The sequence below is a fragment of the Geospiza fortis genome, unplaced genomic scaffold, assembly GCF_000277835.1.
Source record: "Geospiza fortis unplaced genomic scaffold, GeoFor_1.0 scaffold4, whole genome shotgun sequence".
Taxonomy (NCBI): Eukaryota; Metazoa; Chordata; class Aves; order Passeriformes; family Thraupidae; genus Geospiza; species Geospiza fortis.
Genome location: NW_005054475.1, coordinates 57,377 through 67,168, shown reverse-complemented (window position 1 = coordinate 67,168; position 9,792 = coordinate 57,377). Strand labels below are relative to the sequence as shown.

Here is a 9,792-nt window from a genome sequence, read left to right as displayed (position 1 = left end):
GGCGGCGCCTGCGGAGAGCGGAGACCCGGCTGGGAGAGCTGGAGCGGCGGCGGGCCCAGGACATGAGAGACGTAAGGGCCGGAGAGCGGGCCCGGCTGGGCCTGGGCCGGGCAGGGAACGGAGCTGGGGCACCAGGAGGGGCTGAGGGAGCTGGGAAGGGGCTCAGCCTGGAGAAAAGGAGGCTCAGGGGGGCTCTTGTGGCTCTGCACAACTCCTGCCAGAGGGGACAGCCGGGGGGTCGGGCCGCGCTCCAGGGAACAGGGGCAGGAGCAGAGGGAACGGGCTCAGGTTGTGCCCAGGGAGATTCAGGTTGGACATGAGGAGGAATTTCTTCACTGAAAAAGTTGTCAGGCATTGTTTGTGGCTGACCAGGGCACTGATGGTGTGCCCATCCCTGGAGGTGTCCAAAGAGCGACTGGACGTGGCACTCAGTGCTCTGTCTGGTGACAAGATAGAGTTTTGGCACAGGTTGGACACTTGGGAGCCTTTTCCAACCTCAGTGCTTCTGGAACACCCCCGGGTTAACCACCCAGGCCTTTTTCCAATCCCCCCTCTGTGCAGGTGTGTCATTACCACGCTGCTGCCCCTGAGAACTTGGAGTTTAAATTCCCATTCCTCATCCCCACAAAACCCCTCCAACAACCACACCACTTTCCATTAAAATAACTGCCCTAGCTGTAACAGCCCTAGGCATCACTTCAGCCTAGAAATTTCAAAAATAGCCCAAACACTCCTCCTCACAAAACAAGCCCCTCTCTCAAGCTTCTCCACATCCCTAGGATACTTTAACCCTTTAATCCACCGCCTAAGCATAACTAATTTCCTCAACGGAGGACAAAATATTGCCTCTCACCTAATTGACCTTTTCTCATACTGGGCATCAAAAAGCACCTGGTGAGCCCAGCAGCTCCCTCAGAGCTCCCCACAACCCAGCACCCCCATAGCTGCAGGGCCTCCTGACCTCCCAGTCGAGGTTTTACCATTCCCAGGCGTTCCAAAGGCATAAGCCATATTGTAAATATTTGAGGTTATCCTGTGAGTATGATGGGGTGGAGTATTGTATCTGCAGGGATCCCCTTGGCAGGGAGGAATGATGAATCTGACTCCCATGTTCTCAGAAGGCTAATTTATTACTTTATGATACTGTATTATATTAAAGAATACTAAACTAAACTATACTAAAGAATACAGAAAGGATACTTCCAGAATGCTAAAAAGATACTAATGAAAACTCCTGACTCTTTCCAGAGTCCCAACACAGCTTGGCCCTGATTGGCCAAAGAGTGAAAAACAACTCACATGAAACCAATGAAACAATCACCTGTGGGTAAACAATCTCCAAACACATTCCACATGAGCACAACACAGGAGAAGCAAATGAGATAAGAATTGTTTTCCTTTTCTCTGAGGCTTCTCGGCTTCCCAGGTGTGAAAAACGCCAATCACATGTTTTTAAAATTTTAAAAGTTTAATAGTAATAAAATGGTTATAAAAATAGTAATATAATTAGAGTAATAATAATTTGGGCAATTTGGATTAGGACAATATGAGACAATGAAAACAAAGAGTTATGGACAGTCCGGGTACCTCTTTCTGGGCAAAATGAGCCGGGAAAAGGACCCATGTTAACAGAGGATTAACCCTTAAAAGCAACAGCCTGTTGCATATTCATACACCTCATCCATGATGCATAAATTCCATTCAAACACAGGATTCTGTCTGGGCAGTGTCAGCTTCTTCCTCTGAATCCTGACAGCATCTTCAGGACTGAGCGAGGTGGGAAGAAGTTCGTTTCTCCTGATAATGGGGCAATAAATTCTCTTTCTCTGAAAGATTCAGGTGTCCTGTGGCTGCTGTCTCGGTGCAAGTACCTCATTCCTCTCTTTAAAAAAAGTATCTTACATAGTTGCTATTTTAACATTATGTTATAACCTAAAACTATATTTAACCCACCACTTAAGAAAATTAACACAGCATAACTTTCTAACACAACACATATAATATTCACTTGAATATTTGCCAAAAGCCAATCATAAAACGCGCATTTTTCACACCAGGAGAAAAATCCTGGGCGAAGGGATTTTTCCAGAGGATGTGAATGCCACAGTGGAGAACATTTTGTGCTGCTGGCTCCCTGGAAGTGCCAGCAGATATGGGAGCAGCAGGGTTTTCTTTGTTGCAGGTGGAAAGCTACGTGGGCCACGTCCGTGCCCTGACAGAAGAGAGGGATGCCATTGCCTCTGAGTATGAGAAGGAGAACGAGCAGCTCAGGTTGGAGCTGGCCCAGCTACAGCTGCAGCAGGGTAATCCCTTCCCCTTCCCTGGGAATGCACTGGCAGGTGTTTGGCTCTGGAAAGCTTCTTGGAGAGCCCAGCAGTGTTTTTTGGGGAGCTCTCAGTGGTTGCTTGAGAAGTTCCTAAAGTGTTAATGAGCTGTTCAAACAGATTTGTAATTGATTTAGAGGTTCTTGCCTGCTTTTGCTGCCTTTATTCAGGGAGTTTGGCAGGTTCTCCATGTAGCTCTGTTGTCCAGAGGCTGTTTGAAAACCAGAATTGATGGTGCTCTAAATTATCTCTCGCTCCCACCAAGTCAGTGGTGAGAATTTGCTCTTGGCTTTGGTTTACACAAACCCCACATCTTTTAAAACAATGAGGAGGACAGGAATTGTTTGTTCTGATGATTCAAAACTCGGGTGTTCATTGTCATGGAATTCCAGGATGGTTTTGGTTGGAAGAGACCTTGAAGCTCATCCAATTTCACCCCCAGCCATGGGCAGGGAGACCTTCCATTAGACCAAGTTGCTCAGGGCCCCTCAGAGCTTCAGTAATTCTGTTTAAACAAATTATTTCACTTATTTCGCTTGAAATAATTTATTTTCAGACTCTAGGGTCACTTTTGCTAGATTTAATTCTTGATTATTCTTCAGTCTTCTGTTGCACTTTCAGTGGTGCTCATAGCCCATGTCACCATTAACTCTAGTGAGTTGTGTTGTCCTGGTCCTAAGATAAAATTTGGGGTGACGGCACAACTTTAAGAGTTTCTTTGTGATTCAGGCTTTGGGGCAGCAAATACAGGAGTTTGGGGGAAATTTTGAGCATCAGTTGGGTTTTCAGGGAGCACATCTGGTGGTGTGACTTTCCAATAGATGGATTTACCTAAAAATGTGCTGTGGTTTGTGGTGAAAAGGCTGCTTGCAAAGCCTGAAATGAATAATGAACTCTTGGGAGCCTGGCTGTGGCAGAAAACTCCATTCCTGGTTCTCTCCCTTTCCACGAGGTGTCAGGAGAGACACAGAATGTCCCCAAAGCTGAACGTGGTCGTTTCCTCCTGCTGGTTCTGCTCCTCTGGGCTTCCTCCGTTCCTCAGGGGTTCCTGAGGCTGTGGAGCAATGAGTGCCCCTGGAGTGGCAGCTGAGATCCCTGTGCATGGATCTGTCCTTGTCATGTATCCAGGAGGCATTGCTGGCTGCTGTCCAGTGTTGTCCCTGAGGGGGTTGTGTGGCTTTGGTGTTTCTGGAGGGATTTTTTTTGGGATATCACTCAGATTTTGAGGTTCAGGACTTGTTGTTGACTCGTTGCTGGCATTGGTTGCTATCCTGGGATGTGTGTGGATAATTAAAGAATCTGGAAGCCCTGCTCCCCTCTGGGCTGTCACCTGCAAGGAGAGGTGCCAGCACTGAGGTGTTTTGGGATCCTTGTAGAGCACTTTATTGAGTGACTGGTCCTTTTATCCAGGTTTGTTCAGCTGGAGCAGAGAAGGCTGAGGGTAAGCTGGGGGCAGAGCTCATCCCAGGCTGCAGCTCCTCTGGAGGAGGATTTTATTTCTGCTCTGTGGGAACAGAGAAAGGACATGAGGGAAGGGCTGGAGCTGGGCCAGGGGGGTTTGGGCTGGAGCTCAGGAAAGGCTCTTCCCCAGAGGGTGCTGGCACTGCCCAGGCTGCCCAGGGAATGGTCCCAGCCCTGGGGCTGCCAGAGCTCCAGAGGGTTTGGACAGGCTGGGATTGTTGGGGTGTCTGTGCAGGGCCAGGGGTTGGACTGGATGATCCTTGTGGGTCTCTTCCAGCTCAGGATATTCTGTGGTTCCATGGTTCTAGGTCAGCCTTTTCATAAAACAATCCCTCTGGCCATGTCTTGTGTGGAGTGGCTGGATGTTCTTGTGCTGGAGATGCTGCACAACCCCAAAGGGCTGCTCCAGCTCTCTCAGGGTTCTGTGCTGCATCCCTGTGTCTCTCTCCAGCCCTCCTGAGGACAGCCAGTGCTGCTGACTGACACTGAGCAGCTTTTGAAGATCAAAAGTAAATATTCACTCGCACATTTGCCTCCTGCCCATCCTGGGCTCACAGCTCCTACAGGGAGCAGCCAAGGCTGCTGATGCTGGGCCATTGACCTGGGCTGAGCTGAGCTGTCACCTCATCTGATACTTCTGCCCAGAGTGACATTTTTCCTTCCCTGCAGGCAGTTCCTGATCCGTTTGTGATGCTCTCGCTGAACGCGCCGGGTGTTGTTGGAGGGCAGATCGATGGTGCTCCCAAAAGCCTTCCTGAAAAACAACTGCAGTGCACTGAAACACAGTGCAGGGGAGCTGCCTGGATTTATTTAAAAAGTGGAATAAAAAGAAGACACAGTCATGGGCTGAGCTTGTTTGTTGTAACAGCTGGGCTGGTTAAACACACCCAGCGGGGCTGTGGTGGGGCGAGGTGGCTGCTGTTTCTCTGAGTATTCCTGGGGTAGGAAAATACAAATATTAATATAAAATTTGCTTCCAAACAAGCATGGACAGAGGTAGGAGATGCCAGGGGAGCTGTTGTGTGACAGTGCCTGGGGCAGGGGTTGGCTTTTCCCAAACACTGGATGGAGGAGGGAAGGGGTTTGTAAGGAGTCAGTAGAGTTTACTCATAGGTAACCTGTGCTGTGTGGGCAGAGCCCCCTCATCCGCACAAATCCTTTTTCCTCTCCAGCCTCTGGAATATGTCTGGGATCTAAAATGATGCCACTTCATCCTGCATTGCAGGCTGGGGACAAGGGAGACACTTCTAGGAGTGTATCTTTTGTTGAGGGAGTGACAAAACTATTTTTTGTCTCCTTAAAAAGGAAAGAAGCTTAGAAGGTTTTATTTTTCATTTAGGTGAAAAAAGCTACTTCATAGGCTTAGGGGACTTCACTTTAAACTTAAGGATAGCTAATTGGACAGAAGTTAAAAAGTTTTGTTTAAGCAATTAACTTGAAAAAGGAGTGAACAACAAAACTAACTGCTTTTGTTAGGTGTTTTACTAAGAGCAAGACTGTCGAGCACTTAGCTCAGTTTTCTCTGTTTGTTATTTTGCCTTTTATTAAAAACCTTTTTGTTTCCAACACTGCAACAGAAGCCATCGTGCTAATTTTTATGCCTCCAAAGGTAGCTGAGCTATTTTGGGTGTGTTACAGGCCTCCAAAAGCTTATTAGACCTAGCTCAAAAAAGTTACTATAGCAGGCACTGGCAGGTGAAAGTGGTTCAGGGCACAGGAGATCCCATCCTGGACATAAACCAGAGCAGTTTTTGTTCATTTTAGCTGGCATTTGGCAAAACCATGGGAGGAAGCTGCCAGGCAGCTTGGGGTTTGTTGGGGAAGGTGAAACCGGAAAGTCTTATAAATATGATTGCCTGGCAAAAGATTTTGAGAATATAGAAACTATAAGCCAGATTGAAATGAAAGCAAACTTTGAGATCCCTTAGTTACTGAACAACTGGAAAACAATGGTGTGGCCAACTGAATTGGATTAAACAACACCCTCTGCTTGCAGGCAGGTCCAAGGGTCAGAGCAGACCCTGCCAGCTTAGCAGAAAGAGGAGTTTTTAGGGTTTAAAATGTAACACAGTATGGTAATGTAATGATTCTTATAGGCTGTATGTATTCCCTCTTGCTTTTATTCTTCTCTCTCTCTCTCGCTCTCTCTCGTCCTCTTACCACTCTCTTTATCTCTCTCTCTTTTTTGGGCCTGCTCTGAGCTGTGCCTGGCAGCTCCAAACAGGGCCCTTTGCAATAAACCCCAAGTTCCAAGCCCTGGCTTCAGAGATTTCTGGTCTCCTCCATCCGTCCCCACTGTCCTACCCCCATTGTTCCTACAGGGGTTCAGTTTAGTCGAGCAGGCTGGGGACAAGGGGGGGCACTGGCAGGTGAAGGTGGTTCAGGGCACAGGAGATCCCATCCTGGGCATAAACCAGAGCAATTTCTGTTCATTTTAGCTGGCATTTGGCAAAACCACGGCAGGAGGCTGCCAGGTTCAGTTTAGTGCGATCCATGGGCTCTTCCCGAGGCACAGGGAGCAGCTTGGATCCTGCAAACAGCCTGGTTTGCTCTGCTGCAGCAGGAAGCTGCTGGGGAGCCCTGTTTGACCCTGCATTGAGCAGGCTGGGCTCTGTCTCCCTGGGGAAGAGCCTGGGGAACCTCAGGGTGTTTTCCATCCAGGACTGGATGGAGCCGGCTGCGAGCGCGGAGTGGAAACATGGGATCGATCGGAGCCTGGGGATGTGCTTGTGCTGGGCCTGGGCTAAATTAGTGCCTGGGTGTCACTGGGGGCTGGGAATGGCACAGGAACAGGCAGGATTGTAGAAAGAGTGGAGAAGGTTTTATACAAGAGAACCACGCGGTTTTTATAATGACACAGGAACAAGCAGGAGGCAGGATTGTAGGAAGAGTAAAAAAGGTTTTATTCAAGAGAACCACACTCTTTTTATAGTGACAGAGGAACAAATGATACAGGGACAGGTGAGAGGCAGGATTGTAGAAGGAATAAAGAAGGTTTTATTCAAGAGAACCACACAGTTTTTATAGTGACACAGGGACAGGTGAGAGGCAGGATTGTAGAAGGAATAAAGAAGGTTTTATTCAAGAGAACCACACAGTTTTTATAGTGACACAGGGACAGGTGAGAGGCAGGATTGTAGAAGGAATAAAGAAGGTTTTATTCAAGAGAACCACACAGTTTTTATAGTGACACAGGGACAGGTGAGAGGCAGGGTTGTAGAAAGAGTAAAGAAGGTTTTATTCAAGAGAACCACATGGTTTTTATAGAGTGATATGATAGATTCTATTTGATTGGCTCATTAACAAAAACACCTTCCTCATACACCATCCTTGAGAAGAGCAGAAAGATGAAGTAGAAAAACAACACCTGCTGGTTGTTTGTACTTAACAAGTTATCACATCCTTAGAACTCCCCAAAAATTCTCCCAAGCTGCTGTGATAAATGCTGGTCGTTTCTCTCTCTCTGTCCCATGGCATCCACACATGACAGTGAGGGACAGGCTTGGCCAGAGCTCTCCATGTCCTGTGTCTCTGGTGAGGGGTCTTCTGTGGGGACCACCAAAACTACCTCAGGAGAAGCCCAGCTAAGTCAGAGGTGGAGAAATTCCAGGGCCATTGTTGCAGAAAGGGCAGAGTGCCCCTTTTTTCCTTTCCTGGGCTCAGTGTAGCATACAGCAAACACCTGTGAACAATAGCTCAGCAATGCCAGAAGCTGTGCTCAGGCCTCAGGGCCTTGCCAAGCAACTTTCTCCAACAAGAGAAGAATTTCAGGTCCTTTTTCTTCAGTGGTCCTCAATCTGTGTCCCTTTCATGACAATTGTGAGGCAGATGAGGGAAACTTTGTGTGACTGTGTTCACAGGGGTCTGAGGATGAGGGAAGAGACGAGGATCTGACTCCATGTTTCAGAAGGCTTGATTTATTATTTTGTGATATATATTATATTAAAACTATACTAAAAGAATAGAAGAAAGGATTTCATCAGAAGGCTAGCTAAGAATAGAAAAAGAAAGAAAGAATGATAACAAAGGTTTGTGGCTTGGACTCTCTGTCTGAGCCAGCTGACTGTGATTGGCCATTAATTAGAAACAACCAACATGAGCCAATCACAGATGCACCTGTTGCATTCCACAGCAGCAGATAACCATTGGTTACATTTTGTTCCTGAGGCCTCTCAGCTTCTCAGGAGGAAAAATCCTAAGGAAAGGATTTTTCATAAAAGATGTCTGTGACAACTTCATACAGAGACTTACACCAGCCTTGTCTTGCCTTGCCTTGCAGAAAGCCAGCTGAAGGAGGTGGAGGAGATGCTGGAGCAGGAAGGTTTGTCCCAGATCTCCTGCAGTGCTGCTAGTGAACAGGTGGCCTATCTCCTGGTGGAGCGGGCGGCGCTGCTGGGACGGCTGGGATCCCACAGCAGCATGGACGGGCTCCAGGTACCTCCTGCTCCCTGGCTCTGCCTGCCTCTGAGCTGTGGGAAAGGAATATTTTTGGGAAATTTCTGCAATGAAAATTGTTTCTTCTTTCTCTGAGGCCCCTGTGGAGTGCCGGGTGTGAAATGCTTGAAAGGATTACAAGGAAAATGGAATGGAATGGTTTCAAACTGGCAGAATGGTTTCAAACTGGCAGAATATGTCTAGATTGGATATTGGGAAGGAATTCCTGGCTGTGAGGGTGGGGAGGCCCTGGCACAGGTTGCCCAGGGAAGCTGTGGCTGCTCCTTCTCTGGAAGCATCCAAAGCCAGGTTGGGTTTGGAGCAGCCTGGGATAGAGGAAGGTGTCCCTGCCCATGGTAGGGTGTGGGATGGGATGAGCTTTAAGATCACTTCCAGCCCCAAACCAGTCTGGGATTCCAGGATTCTAAGCCAATGCCTTTCTTAATTCTCACCTTTTGCACTTGATTTACTCCCACATCTGCACAGGGACAGTGAAATGGGTTATTTGTAGTCCTGTGTTTAGGAGTTTGTGATGTGTTTGGTGTAAGGATCTTCAGTGGGTGGGAATGACTTTCTCTGGGTTCAGCTGGAGCAGAGGATGCTGAGGGCAGATCTCACTGGGGGCTGCAGCCTCTGCTCTTTGTGAGCAGGGCCAGGACATGAGGGAGCAGCTGGAGCTGGGCCAGGGGGGTTTGGGTTGGATTTCAGGTTCTTCCCCCAGAGGGCGCTGGGCACTGCCCAGGCTCCCCAGTGAATGGGCATGGCCCCTGCCAGAGCTCCAGAGGGTTGGGACAGGCTGGCATTGTTGGGGTGTCTGTGCAGGGCTGGACTGGATGATCCTTGTGGGTCTCTTTCAGCTCAGGATATTCTGATGCTATGGTTCCAAGGCCATCACTTTCCACCTGCTCATGACTTACGGCCATGTCTCTGTGGAACCGGAGTCCAGGAATGCTCTGGGATTCCAGGAGCTGCTGTTTGTCCCCGAGGTCCCAAGCCTGAGGAGGGAACAAGACCTCAAATAGGGGTCAGGGCCCTTTCTCTTGTTCCTTTCTGTTTAATCAGGTGAAGGACACATTGGAGATGTATTTTCCCGGAAAACTGTCTCCCTGACAGGACCGACTACTGTCCCCGGTGATGTCATTCCTGTCTGTGCCTTCGGAGCACAAACTGTTGATTAAACACTCCATTGTTCCTGGGAGCATCCCACTTGTTTTGCAGAACCATTAGTGTCACAGGTCAAGGTGTTAATTGCTCCTCTTGCTCTGTTTACTGGAATGTGTGGCCTTGCTTGTTCCCAGCTGGCCTGTTCCACTCTTGGAATCGAGGGCTGGACACGTTCCTGTCTGGTTCAGGGATGAATTCAGCTTTTAACCAGACTGCTCAAGCAGAATTGATTGTTTTATTGCATCCCCAGGAAAGCAGAAAGGCGGGATACAAACCTGCCTTTCTGTGTGGTCAGCCCTGAGAAATCCATATGGAAATACCTTCTGGATTCATGGCATGTGCTGGCTCACCCACCCTCTGAAGTGCCAAATATCAATGGCAGCCAAGGTGCTGAGCCTTGGGACCCCTT

The 9,792-nt window shown here is 48.4% G+C and overlaps 1 protein-coding gene across 1 annotated transcript in view; it reads left to right on the top strand.

Moving 5' to 3' along the window:
* Window positions 1–6: 6 nt before the first annotated feature.
* The window catches only part of CCDC30 (coiled-coil domain containing 30), a 35,874-nt gene continuing 26,088 nt past the window's right edge, over window positions 7–9,792 (top strand). The window contains 3 exon segments of the mRNA XM_031062962.1: window positions 7–71; window positions 2,183–2,303; window positions 8,065–8,219. Of these exon segments, the coding sequence (XP_030918822.1) occupies window positions 63–71; window positions 2,183–2,303; window positions 8,065–8,219 (285 nt within the window). The 5' untranslated portion in view covers window positions 7–62.